This window comes from Heterodontus francisci, chromosome 19 (assembly GCF_036365525.1).
Source record: "Heterodontus francisci isolate sHetFra1 chromosome 19, sHetFra1.hap1, whole genome shotgun sequence".
Taxonomy (NCBI): Eukaryota; Metazoa; Chordata; class Chondrichthyes; order Heterodontiformes; family Heterodontidae; genus Heterodontus; species Heterodontus francisci.
This window is the reverse complement of record NC_090389.1, coordinates 32,818,990-32,839,684: the sequence shown is the minus strand read 5'-3', so window position 1 is coordinate 32,839,684 and position 20,695 is coordinate 32,818,990. Positions and strand designations below refer to the sequence as shown.

At 41.2% G+C, this 20,695-nt stretch overlaps 1 protein-coding gene across 1 annotated transcript in view; it reads right to left on the bottom strand.

Moving 5' to 3' along the window:
* Positions 1-20,695, bottom strand: part of chl1b (cell adhesion molecule L1-like b) — a 689,058-nt gene that overhangs the window by 549,250 nt on the left and 119,113 nt on the right. Inside the window, exons 8-13 of the mRNA XM_068052302.1 lie at positions 18,141-18,252; positions 17,609-17,793; positions 13,626-13,757; positions 5,962-6,105; positions 2,117-2,228; positions 1,785-1,951 (exon numbers count right to left, since the gene is read on the bottom strand). Coding sequence (XP_067908403.1) covers positions 1,785-1,951; positions 2,117-2,228; positions 5,962-6,105; positions 13,626-13,757; positions 17,609-17,793; positions 18,141-18,252 — 852 coding nt within the window. The remainder of the gene's footprint in view (positions 1-1,784; positions 1,952-2,116; positions 2,229-5,961; positions 6,106-13,625; positions 13,758-17,608; positions 17,794-18,140; positions 18,253-20,695) is intronic.

The window sequence follows — 20,695 nt, the reverse complement described above, 5'->3', positions numbered from 1 at the left end:
GGAAGCACCCACATCTCACCATGTAGCCATAACATATGTAACATGGGGCAGAGTTTTTGCCAGGTGTAGTGCAGAATGAAGTGAGGTGAAAAGAAGATGGAGGGTGTGGGAGGTAAACGATACAAGGAAATGGCTCAAGATTGTCAGTGACATAAACAGGAATGAAAATATTCTGGGAGATGCAAGTTAAGGGAAATGGCTGGAACAGTTTATATGGAGGATGAAGTTTAGAGAGAACAGGAAGGGACTGAATTTGTAGGGGGATATCCTGATGAAAAGGTTGTGTTTGTGGGGACACATACACAGCAAGGATTTTAAATTAGAAGCATGAGGGCTGGTCCCTAGTCTCATGCTTGAAAGAGGAGACAATGTCAGACATGTAGAGGAAGAAGTCAAAGCGGAACTTGTTAATAAGGGCCACATCACCAGTGTGTCATTGTGAAGGAGATAGAAAATACAGCCAAGTGCAGAGATATTTTTGATATGATAATGAAACAAAAACAGAATCCACTTCCGTAGAGAACAGGATTGGCAACTGAATATTGCTGGATATAATACATTTAGTAAGGAATGGGAAGGAAGGAGAGGAGGTGGAGTTGCTGTACTAGTTAAAGATAACATAATGGAGTTGGGGGTTAGAAAAAAAGATTAACCAGTGCTAAGATAAACGCACAATCCTTATGGATTGAGCCAAAGACAACAAAGGTTCCCTCACCCTAATAGGGGTATACGACAATTGAAGGGAATTGGAGGAAGAAATATGCAGATAAATTTACCAAGTGCATAGCAGGCATGTAATAATATTCATGGGAGATCCAAATAAACTGACAGAAACAAGTAGTGAAGAAGAAAAGGGAATGGAGTTTTTACAGGGTGTACAGGACTCCTTTCTCACTCAGTACATAAGAAGCCCAACAAGAAAGGAATCGCTGTTGGATCTTGTACTGGGGAATGAACCAGAACAGATGGGAGAAGAAAGAATAGAGAGCATCTTTCTAATAGTGATCACAACACAGTTAGATTCAAGATTATAATGGAGAGTGACATAAAGTAGGATGAAGTTTAAGGTAATTGATTAGAAGACAACAAATTATGAGGAAAATGGAGTGCAATAAGAAGAAATTTCTTTACTCAGAGAGAAGTTAGAATGTGGAACTTGCTGACACAGAAAGAACAGCTTTCAAAAGGAAATTAGATGAGCACATGAGAAAAAAGAGAACAGAAAGATAAGATGAAAGGCCAAGTGGCCTGTTTCCATGTGGTATGTTCTATGTAATTCTGTGTAATTTATTGTTTGATTGTGAACTACTTTGTGTATAAGAATTAAACATTTGGTATATCTTTATAGAATGTTTGACTAAGTATGGGATTATGTATCTTGTTTTTCAATTCACTTGCAGAAAATATTACTAATACTGAATTAATTACAAACTGAACTGTACTCAGAAGAAAATACAAGGACACTAGACAGCAGAGTTGCAATTTTCTTAAGTATCACATATGCTATCAATGCATGTTATAGATAATTCTGTGGTTAGCTCATTAAAACATTGCACAAGTAGTTCAAAATCAATTCATTATGTTATTAATAGAACTGGAATAGCATCATAAATGAAGTCTTAATAATTAAATATCTGTAATAGCCATAGAACCAAGATCAGTTAAAATAGTTCCATGACTGTTTAAAATAATTCTACTATTGTTTAAAATAGTTTCTACGAATGGATTTACTAATAATGTAGAATAGAAGAAAAATCACAGCTAAGTAGACAAGATCAACTTACCCCTGACTTCCAGCATACTGGTAGTTGTGTCATTGCCGAAAATATTAGTTGCCCAACAAGTATAGAATCCTGCATCTTCCCTCTGGACATCCTTTATCTCCAAAGTACCATTTTCATGCACAAAATAATTCTGGCCCTCAAGTGCAGTTTCCATATCTTCCTTTAACCTAAAAAACATGAAATCAGAAATGACCATATGATGCTAGAATGTATAAATTGTATAATGAAGCTTATTAATGTTTCAGAGTTTATAATCTACAATAGATTTTCAAGCAGAAATGATCATAGATTAGTGTAATGCATGTTCTCTTTATGACTTAATAAATTCTTACCAAAATACTGTGGGTAAAGGAGAGCCAAACACTTTACAGTGCAAATGAGCTACTTTTCCTTCAACTGCGATATACTTCTGATCATCAATGGTCAGCATCATTGGTGCAAGGTCTGTTGATGAACATCAGTAAAAATTAAAAATAAAACGCAATGTAAAAGTCTGTTTATTCAGTGGGTTTCGGGGACTTATTTAAGTGTTTGAAGCTTGACTTTACAATAATAATGCTGTTAACCATTTACCATTCCCGTGCCAGTACTCTGTAGAACTCCAACAGGCCAAATTGATATTGTCTTCGGTACCATAGCTCACAAATTATGACACTTAAAATCTACTGTAAAACATATTGAGATGCGGTTGAGGGGCCCCATCAACGAAAGACCTCATTACTCCTCAACCTGCTTGCTCACTTGTCTGTGGAGAAAGGGCAGTATTTGGGAAAGCAATCGAGTGGGACTGTTCAGATGCCAGCAGCAGTGCACAAATAAATCAGCCGCTTTAGCTGACATAAACTTCACAGGATCTCAAGAAATCTGAATCAGCTGAATGGGCTGATTTTAATCATACACTGCTGTCAAGAACAGAACAGGCCCTATCTATCAATTTGCCTCAATTCTGCTTTATCCTCTATAGGTTTACAGTGACTGTTATGGAGTGCCATTGAAAGAACAGTTCAGCCCAATAGAAAACTATACTGTGAGTTTGTGTATCAACCATTTCGTATGAATTTGAGATAAATGGAGCTGGAAGCGTCAACTGTTTCTTGTTACCAATGAAAAAAAAAATGTTTTACATGGTATACGGACAGTTCAAATGGGAGTAATTCCTACTGGAAACCTGAAAATTCTAAATTGCTCCTGATCACTGCAATATTAATTTTAAAGAATTCTAAAGTTAGCAAAACCATAGCTCAGCTCTGCCTTCTTTTTCCTTCCCGATTTTCTTTTGCCAGTTCAAACCCACTGCATGTTTTCAAAATAGGCCCCAGCTTATTTAAAAGTTGTGTTTAGTTGTTGAAATTCTCTTCTAAAGAACATTATTTTCAATCAAATGAGTGAAATATCATTGAAATTTAATCTGATACCATCATTAAAGTGACAGGTCACAATTTTCAACCAGCTCCTAACTCCACGAAACACAAGGCACATTTAATGAGATAACTATGCCAATATACTGAAATAATTTATCTAATCAGCAACTTTCTCAGGGCTATAAGCATTAAATAATTTCATGGATGCATTCAAACTAACTTTCAAGGACATGAAACATAAGATTTTATTAATTAATAAGATTTTAACTTTAACAATGCATTTTTACTTGTTAATCAAACTTTATTCAACGAATGTTAAATTTTATACTTATTCCAGACAACATATTTATATTCATGCACATTTTGACCACTGCTGAAGATAGAAATCCAAATATTTTAGAGGTATCCAAGCTGGTTTTGTAATTTACGTCACAGGTGCAACAAACTAGATGGGTGGGCATGGCTCTTACATAAACAAAAGAACATTAAAAAAATAGGAGCAGGAGTAGGCCATTTGGCCCCTCAAGCCTGCTCCGCTATTCATAACATCATGCCTCATCTGATTGTGGCCTTAAGTCCACTTTCCTGCCTACCCCCCATAAACATCTAATCCCTTGTTGATCAAAAATCTCTCTATTTCAGCCTTGAATATATTCAATGACCCAGCCTCCACTGTTCTCAAGTGGAGAATTCCAAAGATTAATGATCCTCTGAGGGAATAAGTTCCTCCTCATTTCCATCTTAAATGGGAAGCCCCTTATTTTGAAACTGTGCCCCCTAGTTCTAGATTCCCGCATGAGGGAAAACATTGGGCTGGATTTTACTAACCCCCCGACATCAGGGATCGTGGCAGGGGGGCCCAGAAAATGCTTCCGGGAGAGGTCCGCTATGGGCCTCAACATTGGGAAGGTTCGGCCCCATATTGCCGGCAGCAGCGAAGCCTCATGGCGGCCTCCCACCTCTGCCACTCAGCAACGGGATATTCATTTAAATATGTTAATACATGTAAATGAATGAATAATTACTCACCTCAATCCGCTGGCCGTCCCGCTCCTATATTATGATCAGTGACCGGCAATCCTATGCCGTGGGATCTCCGTCCAGAGATCCGATGTGGGGCACTGGTGGGGAGCGGGGAGGAGGTGAGTATTTCAGTGGTGGGGGGGAGCGGGGTCAAACTTTTCCGATTGGTCGAGGGGGTGATGGGAAGGGGTAAAGGTAAAAGTTTCTGAACTTTGGAGGGGGGTAGGTACAGGTACACAAGGTAAGTATTTTGGGGAGGGAGAGGGCAGGAATGCAATGCAAGGCTAATGGGCGGGGGTCTGGAAAGATTTATTTAATTATTTTTAATACTTTTAAATTCACTGTTTCTTTAAAAAATTAAATTGTCATTTAGGGCTCCAAGCCCTTTAAAAATGGTGCCGACGCCTGCACAGTTGCAGATCATCCGCCCCTGCCACTTATAATATCGCAGCGGCTCTGCGGAGTAAAGCCCGCGTGTGTGGGCCGCCATCTTTGAAGCCCGCCGCCAAGATCAGCAGTAAACTAGTAAAATTCAGCCCATTCTCTCAGCATCTACCCTATCAAGCCCCCACAAAATCATAATAAGTTTCAATAAGATCACCTCTCATTCTTCTAAACTCCAATGAGTATAGGCCCAATCTGCTCAACCTTTCCTCATAAGACAACGCCTTCATCTCAGGAATCGACAAAGTGAACCTTCTATGAATTGTCTCCAATGCAAGTATATCCCTGCTTAAATTGAGAGACCACAACTGTACGCAATACTCCAGGTGTAGTCTCACCAACACCCTGTACAGTTGTCGCAAAATATTCCTCCTTTTGTACTCCATCCTCCTTGCAATAAAGGCCAACATTCCATTTGCCTTCCTAATTACTTGCTGTACCTGCATGCTAACTTTTTATGATTCATGTACGAGGACTATGCTGCTCGAAATTATCTTCCTGCCAACTCACAATGTTTCATGCGTGCAATCATCCGTTTAGATAAATGTTCAAGATACAAAAACAAATCTATTGAAGGTAGCAACTTGTGGAGTGAAGAGTGAAGATGGAGAAAGACGTTCAGCAAGACTGAAGAGTCTTCTTGAGAAAGACAGATTGGTATCCTTCAGGCACATGCTAAACGTCATAAAATCTCACATTTTGCTTTGGAATTAACTTTTCTGATGTCCAATCTGCCATTTAACCTCTTACCATCCCATTAAGTAACTTTTTCTTATTATGAAAGATTTCCTGATGAACCAAATGCCACAATGTTTCTTCATAATTTTGCAAATTTTATATATATGAATTATAAAGCACGTATCTGCTAAACTATTTTAGAAAATCATCAGAAAAATGTTTAAATATCACTTTAAGAGCTGTTGAAATAGTGAGATAAAACAGAATTACCATTCAGAATTGAACACAATTATTATGCTGAATTATTATTATGAAAAACATTTTTCCTTGTCTAACTTATCTAAGCCTGGTATCTTGTACACCTCTATCAAATCTCCCCTCAATCTTCTTTGCTCCAGGGAGAACAACCCCAGCTTTTCCAACCTAACCTTGTAACTAAAATTCTCCATCCCTGTAACCATTCTGGTTAATCTTCTCTGCACCCTCTCAAGGACCCTCACATCCTTCCTGAAGTGTGGTGACAGAACTGGACACAATACTCTAGTTGTGGCCCAATCAAAGCTTTATAAAACATCTATAAACTGCATTGATAAAAACAAGTAATTTGACAAATGTCATGTCTGTGGCTGAATAGGCACAATAAACAATCATCATTCAACATTGACACTTACTCAGGACATTGACAATTGCATTGGCAAGAATGGATCCATGCTTGTTCGAAGCTTCACACTGATAGACTACACTGTCATTCAGCTGCAGATTTGTGAGAGTGATAACACCTTGAGAAACCTTGCGATTAATGGCAGGCTTTGTCTCTGTAATACATAAAAATGTCTTTCTTATTAACAGTCATCAATTTTGCTACAAAGTAATTTTCATTTTATACGACTATTGATTTCTGGTGACAAAGAATGGTGAGGAAACATATTGCATTCGGCTACTTCAATTAGTTCTAGGGAAGGTGCCGAGAAGGTGGTACAACTGAAACATGAAAGCATCTTCTTAGTCCAACAGTTTCAATTCATGATAGCTATACCTGGGATCTTTTCCATTATTGAAGTCCTTTACTTCTTGAACAAGCTTTGTCCAAGCTTTGGAAGTTTTGTTCTTTGTTGTCTAATATAATTCTGCTGCAATGTTGTATAGGAAACTAATCATTCTCAAACCAAATCTTCCTGTAGTAAGCAAGCACCAGGTTTCAGCTTTAAAATGCATTTACTTCCTACCCCACCATACTGAACAAACAGTGAAGTTCTGCCCTCTGTGGAAATCATACAAATTAATCGCAGGAATCCCATGCCACACTCCTGCTGTGTACAAAAGTACAGGAACCTTGAAAAAACCCTGCAGAAATAATAGTAACCTCTGGTTGGCCTCATCTTCACTGGCATTTGTTTTTTTTTTAAAAGGAAAGATTATGTTACTCTACAGATGAATTGGTATTGATCCATCCAGGCTCTGCCATATCTGGTGCTGGAGGAAGAGGATCAATCTCAATCACAGTGATTGTCCATTAACAATAGGTTGAAGGAACAGTTGCAATTTGGAGGAAACCTACTGCACTGCTCCAGGCTACTAAGCAGAAAAAAATACAAGTACAATGTTGATTATATCTACATTTGATAGTGTAAAATAAATCCAAGCAATCTGAAGGAAAGCAAAGTCTCATTGTCATCGAGATTGAGTAGATTGACCTTTGGATGATTGAAGTGGAGAGGGAGGGGAGGCAAGGAAGAGGAAGAAGCGTGGTGGGGGAGGGACAGGGTGTGTAGGATGGGAACAGGAGGTTGTAGATGAAGAGGGGGAAAGGGAAAAACCAGCCTTTTACGCAGTGATTGTGTTGTATTTCGACAGCTGTTTTACAATCATTCTTGTTTTAAGCCAACAGACATTTCTTTTCCTCTCACACAATTCAAGATGTCATCCTGCCAGGTGTAATAAAAACAATGATTGCAAAATTTGGCTGCATTGTGCCCATACTTTTGGCGCTATGAGTGCCGTTTCGAGTCCAAACTGGTGTCCATGTCATGCGCGCACACTTCTGGTGCTGGTTGCACTGAACACCATCTTGGTAAAGGCATTAGCGTGAGTGCAGGAAGCATGTGCCAGAAGTATACAGAGTAAACAAACCATGACGTCAGTCAGTGTGTAACACTGATTTGACACCAGAACTGGCATTTTTGACCTCAAGGCTCCAGCTAATGTTCTGCCTTAACCTCACACAGCTGAACATGTGTTCTGTAGCAGAAGGACCCGCCACCAGCACAATTTAAAATGATCATCAACTACTTTCAGGTTGGTTCCTGATTGATTTCTACAGTCTGCTGCTGTGTTAGAGGAAGTATTTGGTGGTTCCTGCTCCTATTTAAAGTTGCAGAAGTCTACAGGGAGTGGTGTGGCATGTGGGGAAGGTCTTGATTCTGACTTCAAGAGTTCTGGTCAGACCACTTGCACCCATACAGAGGCGCAATAGTTTCTATCCCCCTTGGTCTGCAGCATGACAGAGAGAATGAGCAAAGGTAACACAGATGAAGGAGGAGGGGGAGATGGGCTCTCAACAGGAAGCCAGGGAGCAATTCTCCTATCTCAGCCTCAGTGAGGAACAGTGCTTCACAAAGGATGTCTTCCCTGGAATCTGCCACATGTTGTTGCCCAAACTACAGCCTCAGAATAGGGCAAGGACAACATTTCCGGTTGCTATGAAGGTTACCGCGGCCATAAGGTTTTATGCATCTGGCTCCTTCCAGGTTAGAGAAGGCGATTTTCTTAACAACTCCCACTTCACCATTGGCTGTTGTGTTAGGGATGTCACTGATGTATTCAGAGAGCTGAAAACATTTTATTCTCAGAGAGAAGCAAGCAGAATGAGCATGCAGCTTCACCAGGATTTCAGACCTCCCCATGCCATTGCTGAACACTTGTTGCCTTGTGGACGCCGCACGCAAATTCTGAGATGCATCACAACTGGAAAGGATTACATCCCTCAATGTACAGCTGGTGTGCAACCATACTCAGTGCACATGTTGGTCAATACCCGTTATCCTGGAGACAGTCATGATGCTTCATTCTACGGTAGTCCATTGCGCCAGTTGCATTTGCCATCATGATAATCCACAAGGTAGCTACTAGATGACACGGGCTATCCACTGACTCATGTAGTCAGCACGTATATAATGAAAGCCATGTTGTCACCCAAAATACCAAGCAGACCATTGAGATGTTTAAGCTAGCTAGACCGCTCTAAAGAAGCCCTGCAGTACTCGCTGTGATCTGCTGCATGATCCACAACCTCGCCTTCATGAGGGCACAGCCCTGGCCATCAGTCTATGGCGAGCAGCTGAAGAGGAGAGGTAGCAAGAGGAAGAGGAGGAGGAGCAGCAAGAAGAGGGAGGGAGGAGGTAATCAATTCATCCTCTTTCTGGCTGGCTGTCCATTATCGGCTCATTCGATTGGGGTACCATTGAAACCAACCCAATTCCCCAATCACCAATAGTCCCACACCTTACTTTTACTCTGTCACTGACCAACACAGCATCCTCTTGGCCACAATGCTGAAATAAAAAGCACCACAAAACTAACATTTCAAACCAACTTCATAAATCAAACCATCCAATATTCTATAGAAAAGTCAGCTGATCACCCTTGTGCATTTACTTAGTGCCTGTCTTCCGAGTGCCTTTTCCTGTCCTCGTGCTCCTATGCAGTGCTACATCAGTAACTGCAGCATGGCTGGTGTAAGATTGTTGACTTTCAGTGTTGCAGACTGCAGATGGCTTTGCAGTAGGACCTTGAGCAGCTCTGGCTCTAGATTGCACTACCATTTGGGCTGTCTAACTGTCTTGCAGGAGCAAGGTTACTGCTGGAGCTGGATTTTATGGAGGAAACGGGGTTCCTGACGCTGGGCTGAAAAGGCGGTCGGCCTTTTCGCTCCCCCCCACCCGGAGCAATCTTCTGTTGCTTTGCTGCCTAGATGTCCCACACTGTGATCCCCTTCACTTAGTAGCAGTGCTAAGTGTGTGAGGGTGAGGTGAGGGCATCTGAATGTTAGGTTTGAGTCGTGATTGATAGAGATTGTTGGTAGATGAGTGATAGGGGTGTGGTGTATTGAGCAGTGTCTAAGACTGGTGAGGCAGTTGGTGGGATATGGTATTTGAAGATGCATCTACTAACCTTGACCATTCGTATGAGGTCACTGAAATTCTTGCAGCACCACAGCCAGGTCCTTGGGGATACATTCCTGGCATTGACTGCTACAGCTATCTTCTCCCACTGGGGGTGGTGCTCCTGGCTCCCTGCAGACGGATGGTATCTTTTCTCTGCAGTTCCTTGACCAAGGTCTTGAGTACATCAACGGAAAATCTTGGAGACTATTCTCTGCCATGTTGTACCATCATTCATTGTTCTTCTTCCTCACACTCTCTTCTGTAACCAGTTCCAGCACTTGCCCCATCCAGAATGCAGCTCCCCTTTAAGTGCAGGTTGGCTTTAACTAGCGTAGGCTAGCTTTAAGTGGTGCTGGCCTATCACAATTTTGTGTCCCCTGCTCAAGATTGCAGCCATTCAACCATATGCTTAGTGCTGGCTGCATACTACAATCATTTAAATGAGCTGGTAGCACGAAGTTTGCACACTGTTAGCATCGGAAGCAATTGCAACCCCCACACCCGCTTTAGGGGCTCATTGAATTTTGCGGACAATAACTTTTCTGCAATCTTGTCTGGATTACACACCAGGGAAACAGAGCACATCAAGCAACTTAAACTATGCTGGGAAATCAGAATGATGCAGCCATTAAACAAAGAACCATAAAACTGCATTGTGCCCAGTGGCTTGTGGCCATGTTAATGACATACTCAGCAGCAGGGAAATGGCAGGAGTTGGCATGGATGATGAAGATGTTCTCAGAGAAAACTACTTATGTTGAAGAGGGCCTTGCTGTGGAGACGCTCTCCATTTATTACTGCTCAGATGCATCTGTAGGACTGTACAAGTTGCTTAAGACTGAGCTACCAAACTGTCTTTCTAAGCAGATACTATGAAGTCTGAATCCGTGGGCAGGAGATCAGAAATGGCACCTTTGGCCTGTTGGACTAATTTGACAATAGAGTGGCATAAAGGGTTGTTATCAAGCACTGAACATCAGATATATGAAGACAGATAGCAGACAATTGGTGGAAAGAGGGATGATGGCCAGCACAAAGTGCTGGGACTCAGCAATAAGAGGGGCATTAGAGATGTGGTGTCGGGGTGGGGTGTGGGCGGTGAAATTTTCAAAGCCATTGGAGGCAGGTTCGGGGAGGCAGGATGGGAAAGTTCAAGAAAGTTCAAAAAAATGACATTAGGTCAGGATGCCGATGTGATTGTAGAATCACAGAATGGTTACAGTGCAGAGGAGGCCATTCGGCCAGTTGAGTCCCTGCAAGAACGCTGCAAGAGCAATTCAGCTAGTCCCAGTCCCCTGTCCTTTCCCCATAATCCTGCAAATTTTCACTCTTCAGCTGTTTACCCAATTCCTTTTTGAAAGCCACAATCGAATCTGCCTCCACCACACACTTGGGCAGTGCATTCCAGATCCTAATCACTCACTGCATAAAAATGTTTTTCCGCATGCTCCCTTTGAACACCTTTATCAAATCTCCTCTCAACCTTCTCTTCTCTAAGGAGAACAAGCCTAGCTTCTCCAATCTATCTTCATAACTGAAGTTCCTGATCCTTGGAACCATTTTCGTAAATCCTTTCTGCACCTTCTCCAATGCCTTCACATTCCCCGCAAAAGTGCACTGCCCAGAATTGGACACAATACTCCAGTTGAAGCCGATTCAGTGTTTTATAAAGATTCATAACGTTATTGCTTTTGTACTCTATGCCTCTATTTATAAAGCCCAGGATCTTGTATGTCTTTTTAGCCACTTTCTCAACCTGTCCTGCCAGTTTCAACGATTTGTCCATATGTTCCACCAGGTCTCTCTGTTCCTGCACTCCTTTCAGTGTTGTGCCTTTTAGTTTATATTGCCTTTCCTCGTTCTTCCTACCACAATGTATCAATTCATATTGGTCTGCATTAAATTTAATCTGCCATGTGTCTGCCCATTCCACCAGCCTATGTCCTCTTGAAGTCTGTTACTGTCCTCCTCACAGTTCACAATATTTCCAAGTTTAGTGTGATCTGCAAATTTTGAAATTGTGCGTGCCCTGTACATCCAAGTCATTAATATACATCAAGAAAAGCAGTGATCCTAGTACTGAGCCCTGGGGAAACACCACTGTGTTCCTTCCTCCAGTCTGAAAAGCAACTATTTAACGTGACTCTTTGTTTCCTGTCATTCAGCCAACTTCGTATCCATGCCACACTGTCCCTTTAATTCCAGGGGCCTCAACTTTGCTGACAAGCCTGTTACGTGGCACTTTATCAAATGCCTTTTGGAAGTCCATATACACCACAACAACCACATTACCCTGATCCCTCCCTCTGCAGGCTTTCCTCAGGGTGGGAATGAAGGGGAGTAGGGAAACCCTGAGGGTCCAGCAGTTAAATAATTTCGCAGTTGTTGAGAAGCTACTTAAGAGGTCACTTAGCACTGAATCCTGGATTTCCAGGCCATGGAAGCAGTTTCCCACCCCACCAGCAACTCACCAGCGTCACTGAGGTGATTGCACAGTGAGAAGAGCTTCTTCAGTGAAACTGACAAGCCGTGAAAGATTTGCTCAGTTACACTGAAGTGCTACAGCCATGGCCAGGTGAGAGGCTGCTATTCACAGCACTTTTTTCTCAATGTGTCCTATCACTGCTTAACAGCTGATTGCCCACTTCTTGGAAAGCACTTTTGTTGAGCATGGCACCAACCTTCAGCTGCACTTCCCAGCTGTGCGCCTTCAGAATGGTGCAGGAGCATGCTATGCAGCTCCAACATCCACTTCTGGTGAGGGCCAGGAGCTGGGGCTTACGTCACCACCAACTGCTCCAGCAGCAACACCAGCTGCCTTCTCCTCAGCCACAGGGCAGATGGGATAGACAACAAGATACAGCTGGAAGGAGGCGAGAACCCCAACACAGGGTCTACAGGGAGAGGATCAGCTCTCTAGTCATGTCTGAGCATCATGGTTCAGGAAACTCAGACTCTCATGGCAGGTCACTACTGACATCTGCAACCTCATGGAACAAGACCTTCTTTCCAGTGAAACAGGTGGCCATGCATTGCCAATGGTTGACAAGTTGCCTATCATTGGAGGCCCACCCCCAGTACCCCCCACCCCGTGTTTCAGCCTCTCTCCAAGTTCTGTGCTCTCCTCTTGCAAGGAGAAAATGCAGAGAGGTGTGAGTGTTTGTAATGGCTTGTTTGGAGAGGAGGGAAGGCCAACAAGGAGGGTAAGTGTGTTACATGGGTGTGAGAGAGCAAAATGTTGAGGGTGAGTGTGAGTGTTGGCTGTTCAGATGGGGATGTGAGGTACCTGCAGAGAGGAATGAGTGGAGCTGAAAAGTGTGCTGACCTGAAGAGTGCTGTGCAGGAGAATGCTGGGAAGGTCAGAATGTGGGGCTTGTCACCATAAATATTATGCCACCCACCTGTCATGTCCTCCTGAGGTCCTCCAGGTTGGAGGGAGCACACCTCTGCTGCTCACTTCCTCAGCCACTTCAATCCATGCCTACTTGGTTGGAGAGGTTGTCCTCTTCCTCTCATTCTTGATAGAGCTCACCTCACTGCAGCCCCTCAGATCCCCCAATAGGATCTCCAGGTAAGACTGAGACCTCCCCGGGGTGAGGGAGTGGGGACAGCCTTCTCAAGTCTCCTCTCCATTCCTGTGGTTGCTACAGCCTCAAAAATCCAAGTGCTGGTGTGCTTCTCTGAAACATGCTGGTGTCCCTTTAAATAGAAATCCTTCCTTCGATAGAATAACCACATCATGCTGACCACCCTCCCTAACTGGTCGGGGAGCTCAGAAGCGGGCTCTTAATTGGTTTGCTCTGGTAAAGAGCAACCACAAAGCCTGTGTATCAAGAAAGTCGGGTTCCGAACCCAAAAAAGTCTCTGGTGCAATGGTGGGACTAAAGGCGGTCGGATTCCACCCATGAAGGCAGATACCAAACAATCTTCATCAGAGGTATGTGAGAATATTCCAAATTTATGGTGAAAAATTGCTGTGCTTCTTTCTAGTTATGCACTCCAACCCACCCATTTTAAAAATAATTATTTATGCCCAGGCCCAGGAAAATCTCCCGTTTAATCTCTTTCTGATGATTCTGTTGGATTTCTTTTAAACTTTAAACAAAATTGTGTTATTAGCCCACACTTCTTTTATTAATCTAATTTTTTTTCCATCCATATATTTTTCTTACCGTTCAAAAGTTTCCCGTTCACTTTCCATTGAACGTTAGGTTGTGGTTGACCACCTACTTCACATTCTAGTTCCGCATTTTCCTCAGAAAAATATACTTTACTTCTGGGTTTTTTGATCCAGTAAGGGGCAGCTGATAAAAACAAAGTTGGAAATACAAAGAATTATTGAAGAATTATAGTTGTTATTTCCCATTTATGTTAATAACATTGCAACCTGTATCACAAGCACACGAGAAAAGCTTATGTACAATGAAGAGAGAAATTCCTAGAACACAAGATTGCAAATTACATGTTGTTGAAATCCATTTCTTCTTCATAGTTTAAATGTCTTCTTTGATTTTTAGTGATCCTGTACAACTCATGCCAAAAACGCCTCATCCTAACCACTGATTTCATTTTGCTCCACTTTATCTCACTCAGACTGAAACTGACATACACAACCTTGGTATCCTCCTGTTGAGCCAAAGACAAGTAGGAAGTGGTGGGCAATCGGGGCCTCAGCCAAAGTTACTGTTATTCTGGCACTGACAGATATTTTGTCAGCATTCATCATTGCTTCTGATTTAAAAGCTCTGCATGCCTCGATATTATCCATAAGAAGGATTTTGATTCTGAGCATTTTGACACTAAAGATCTTGACATTGACCAAACAGGATATCTGCATTGTAAACACATGAGGTAGTGCTGATTTTATCAAAATCAATGAAATTGGCATCAATTTCTTTGGTGCTAGATTCTGGTACCAGGCATAAATAATTTTTCTGTCAGCAAACAGTTTAATCCTAGATTTGATTTCCCTGAAACTCCAGAAGGGAAAGTGCGTCAATTTGAAAGAGTCTTCTCAGGCCTAATAAAATGCAAAATTGTACCATTGTCAAAAGGCTGAAATCCCTTAAAAAAGAGCAGCAATGTGACTCTTGGCCACTGGGGCTTATTCATCAAAATCTCCTCTGTAGCTTTACAGGGTATCTTAGGCAGTTGAGGCCTCTGGTAAACCCATCAAAATGCTGAACATACTCATAATATCAATTTCAACATTGAAACCCATACTGCTCCAGAGATACAAAGTTCAATGTCAGGGATGACCTGCTTCATCCTCTCTGAACCACTAATTCTGGTTAGAAGCTCCAAAAATCTGTAATGTGAAGCTAGACTTCCAGCAGACGTAAGCAGAGGATGTGAGCATCTTGGAGATGGAGTTTCCTTGATATCAATGCTAATTGAAGAACATGAATAGTTTGAATATTGGCATACAAGTTCTAGAACTTTTTTTTTAAAGTGAAAGCCATTTAAAAGAAAAAGATTTTTAAATTAAATGATAGAAAATATTTATTTTCTATCATTTAATTTTCTATCATATTTTTTGGAGTAAAGCTATTGCAAATGAAAAACTGACATTGACTCCTAAAAATATCAAGATTATTGTTAAACATTAAGCAATTTACAGTCACAGGTTCTATAAGAGTTTAAAAGTTTATTCTTGGGATTTTGGCATTACTGACAAGGCCAGCACTTATTGCCCATCCCTAGTTGCCCTTGAGAAGGTGGCAGTGGGCCTTTTTCTTGAGCAATTGCTGTCAATGTGACGACGGTGCTCCCATAATACTTTTTCTAGTAAACTATCAATTACCATCCAGTTATTATCTGACAACTTTTGAGTATTTTCAGCCTAGAAGTAGCAATGCTACAGGAAGGAAAGTATATTTATATCTGAATTGGCTAAATCTACATTTATTTTGCTATCATTTTGAAATAGTTTTATTAAACCATTATAAAAGGTTTCCACTAGATGGAGCAGTTTAGCTTAAGATAAGGAAGACAAAAACTTTGAAAACTGTAGTCATACACATACCAAAATTCTAACTATAGAGAACAGATAATCATGTTCCTTCTCACAGTACACACCTAACAATTCATGTCTTATCCTGTGCTGCATCCCTCAAACCAACAGCTCATACGGCAAACTCCGTCATCGTGTTCATCTGTCATCTCACAGCTTATCTTATGTTGTTCCATGATCAAATTACATCATTCTCGTGCTTGTTAAATATGCATCACTTGGAATCAATTGCCAATTTTTGTAAGCCTCTCTTCAGGACACTTTCTATATAGAGGGCAGTGTGGAGGCAGAATAGAAAATGCAAGACCCAGGCATTCATTTAAAAAATCTTATTTCCTCAGTCGATATTCCTTAGACAATGTTTTCAGCAATGTCCTTGCCCATTCTCAAAGTGTTAGGACTCGTTAATGGGATGCATTGTTTCAATGATATCTACCACTCCCAACCATCAATGCCAAACAACAGCATTCCATGCTGACAGTCAGCACTTCGGGGGTCTGATCAGCAATTTTTTTGCAAAAGTCAGCATTAGCTAGATCCATCCCACCCCTCACCCCCATGTCACTCCTACCAGATCTACTTGCTAATGGAAAGGATCAGGCCACTCTTCCCTCAATTCATTAAATGATTGACTCCTATGAGCTAATTGGCTCACTTACTACACCACCTCCCTTAGAATGGCTAGAGCTACACTTGCATATAAATATTGACAGGTAACTCCTCATGCTCTGGTCTAGATCAGGTGTGACCAATCTCTTGGAGCAGATGAGTGGTTCCATGTGAAAACTGCATTTTAATTTCCCCAAGTGACTCACAAGCATTTAAACAAAGAATGAAAATCACATGGTCCTATCCTGTATGTTTATGTCATCTCAACAGAATGTCCAAGACATTGTCTTATTTCCTTTCAAACCTTAAAAGCACTTTATACCCATGAATTTTAAGCCAGCTGAACTGACTGTAGAAGAGGCCTTTCACTAGTGCCAAGCAGCATAGGTAAGAACAATCCCCAAATTACTCGACCACCAGTTGACCAATGAGACAGGCACCTGTGCAACTGTGCATTAAAGTTATTTTTGATCACTTTTAACCTGCATACACATAGATTTGTGCAGTTGCATAACAGTTCAGTAAATAATTAAATGCTAAATCTTGGCAAACAACCTATTTCCCTCTGAACACTTGGATCACTAGGCATATTCGTCCTCATTAGGACTGAATACAACGCAAAACTGAGCTATCCTTACATTCTCAGACCACGAACACAAAGTCCAAACACATCAGAATTAACTTAGTTGACAGCATAACCTAGGGAAATTAAACTGACTGTTCCTGTGTAATTAATCAAATGACGAAAACATTCCTGATAGCCTTTGTTCGATTTTCAAAGATTTGCCTAATCTTTACACAAGAATCAATGTAAACTGAGTGTACTGATTGTTATTCTTTCGATGTTGCACAGATTAATTGAAGGCAATAGCAAAGAAAGAAAGTCTTGTGATTATATAGTGCTTTTCATGACCAAGGGATCTCTCAAAGCGCTTTACAGCCAATGAAGCACTTTTGAAGTGTACTCATTGTTGTAATGTAGGAAACGTGGCAACCAATTTGTGCCAGCAAAACTCCCACAAACAGCAATATGATAGCGAACAGATAATCAGGTTCTGTAATGTTGATTGAAGGGTAAATATTGGCCAGGAGACTGTGGATAACTCCCCTGCACCTCTTCAAAACAGTGCCATGGAATTTTTTTTTACATCCGCCTGAGCAGGCAGATGGGACCTAAGTTTAACGTCTCATCCCGAAGGATGTCAACTCCAACAGTGCAGCACTCCCCCAGTACTGCACTGGAGTGTCAGGGTAGATTTTTGTGCTCAGGCCCAAGAATGGGAGTTGAACCCAGAATCTTGCGACTCAGAGGTGACAGGGCTTCCAGCTGAGCCATGGCTCACATTAAATACATTAAATAATGCAAAGTTCTTCAAAACAATCATGTTCCGTGGGTCATGGTTACAATCTTAGTAAATTCGATTAGTGCACTGTTTATCTAGATATTCCATGCAAAAAAAGCATGGCTCTATTAAAAGATGATCAAACTGAAGGTGCTAAAAAGAGGTGAAATGGGCAAGCTTAGTCTATTACCTTCCACTGTAACAAAGAAGGAATGTTTCACTGTACCAAATGCATTTTCAGCCTTGCACTGATACTTTCCATCATCAAGTTCTGTCACATTAATTATTTTCAAAGTCTTGTTGAAGTTCTCTTCTGTTGTTTTATTTTTAGGTATATCACCATCTACCTTAGTCCAGGAGATTTGCGGTGTGGGACTATGAAGGAAACAAGAGATGGTTGTGAAATAATCTGATCACGCAAACCAGAATTCTGTGCCCAAAACCATCAGAATATAAAAAATAAAATTAACATTTCATCCTGTACACTAATTACATAGATTATGCTAATTGCAGAATTATAGTTGACAATATTCGAATTATCTGACACAGTAGTGACTTTGCATTGCAAATAATAAGCACAATGAAAGAATTCTGGCAACAGCACTGTCTGTGCACTGTCTCCACAGAAATACGACTTTTTTAGAGACTAAAATCTCACTGTTAGTTCCATGCTGTCAAATTGGGTCACTAATTGCTTCAAGTGTTATTTCCTTGTTACTCACAGGCCTTCAGCAATGCATTCCAGTTGAAGAGTTTCACCTCGCAGTGCTGTAATCATTGAGCTGCTGTCAGAAGGTGTCAGGAAACTTGGCTGTCGATCTTTTATTGAATTTGCTACGAGAAAAAGAAATTCAATTTGAATTTGACCTTAGATGAAGAGATAAATTATGATGTTTTTATTGGCAGTATCGTTAAACTTTGATAAGAGGCTCAACAAATTAAACAAAAGTCAAAGAAAGTGAAATAAAGAGGCAAGCCATTTATGTTAATTTGGTTAGTGCTAGACTAAGAATTTCAGAAGAGCACAAATGAAAATAAATCAATACAATAAGAGCCTGTTAAAGTCACAAATGAATTTGCTCTTAACCAAATTTCCAAGGTATTGGAATCATTTTTTATCTATTGCCCCTAACAGTCAAGTAGTTCAAGACTTTTATTTGACTAACAGTGAATATACAATTAAACAGTGAAGCTATGCATGTCGTTGTATAAAGGACACTTAACAGATGCATATTAGCAAAGTCACCCTTCAGTATAAAACGCCATTTACCAGAGTTCAGTGTCTAAAAGTTGTGTTTCATTGAAACTTACAAAGAAGTAGTTCCCTACTTCGCAGTGTTAGGACTGGATATCATTTTCACAGTACAATCAGTTGGTAAAAGAGGACCATGAATCAAGCAATGGATCAAAGACAGGCACCATAAAAAAGGTGTTGCCAAGTTGGAATCAATTTTTGTCACAATTTAGGCCAGTAGCTAAAGCATAAACACATCCTTATATTAAAAAAGTAAATACAGCTTTTGTGGTCTGAGTGATTTGGTGCTGAACTCTGAAGTGCAACATGCCCTGGAATAGCAGGACATGAATTATATCTCTGGACTTTCTTGTATGCAGAATTATATAAGAAGAAAATCTGAGTTGAGGCTTCAAAGCACAAAGCCAGCCTTGCACACCCTGTCGCGTCAACTTTTAAAAGCAGGATCAGAGCCATAAAAAACTTTCACATACTCTTCCTTCTTGGCAAATGAGTAATACATTGTGCAAGTGGCCTCCAAGGAGAAGCAAACTATATGGAAAATATAACTACGGGCAAAAATATGAATAAATTTTAAAATGTCAAGTTTTATGCTTTATGAATTATAATGATTGTATTTATACAGTACAAACTACTGCAACAGACAACTTGGTTTAATAGCTCATCTGAAGGATAGGAACCTAGGAAAAGCCGTAGGCCCATTCAGCCTCTCGAGTCTGTTCCACCATTCAATTAGATTATGGCTGATTTCAGGCACATTACAACAACTTTAAACCTGTTCATTAGATTGCAAACATTTTTGGAAACAGGAAAAATTACCTAGTCTTAACAAGCCCAATATCTTTTGAATGATCTCAATCTTCTCAATAGATCTCATTTTTCCAGAAATACCTCAAGAAGTCTCCTGAATCCATTTGCACTTTTACTTTCAACCATTTATTCTTTTAAAATCTTCCACTCTATTTTGTCTCAGTTTTAAACAAGTGGGGGTAAATTTGATAGCCTCCAAAACAGGCGCAATGGCCACGATATGCAATTAACCCACAGATGTTGATTGCAATGCAGGTAGTGAGCTAATCTCATGCTGCCTGCTCATTTCAAAGATTGCAGTGTCCAGCCAACACTAACCATGCTGCTGGTTAGCTGGATACATGAGCAGGGGGCTAATATTGTGAGAGGCTAGCACCACTTAAAGCTAACTTGTGCGACTTAAAGCGAGCCTGCACTTCTTAAAGGAAAAGTGCATTATGGTTGGAGGAGTGGCTGGTAGTCATGCAGGAAGTGAAGCTGACCTGGGAAACATTGAATAATGGCAACAGATGGAGGAAAGGAGGCCATGGTGGAGGGGTTAAAAAGGAGGACAATTATCCTGGATCCACAAGGGAGTCAGGAAGCCCTCCAGACACACCCTCAGAAGGCAATGGGAGCAGATAGTTGTAGACATCGACACTGAATTTTACTGACCCCCCCCCTGACGTCAGGGGTCGTGGGGGGGGGGGTCTAAAAATACCTCTGGGAGAGGACCGCCATGCACCATGATGCCAGAAAGGCCTGGCCCGATATTGTCGGCGGCAGCGAGGCCTCGTGGCGGCCCCCCACCGCTCACATGAATCAATGATGCTTGCACTCCTGCCATAGCGATCTTCATGCTGCTAGTTGACACTTCCATGCCTTCAGAGCCCCGTCCAGGAAACCGAGACAGAACCACTGGTTGGGAGGGGGGAGGAGATAAGTTTCTCAGTGTTGCAGGGGCTTGGGAGCAGGGTTCAAGTAATATCATTGGTGTCAGGTTTTGTGGGAAGGGTTACAGTGTAAAGTTTATGCATTTTGGAGGAAGGTCAGGTGGACAAGGTATGTGTTTTGAGAGGGGGGAGAGAGGGCAAGTAATTAATTTCATTGTAATGAGGGGGTGGGAGAAGGGCAGAATAAAAGTATTTACCTTTTCTTATTACTTGTTTCTTTAAATATTTACATTTTACAGTAGGGTTTGAAGCCCTTTAAAAACGGCGTCAGCGCCTAGCC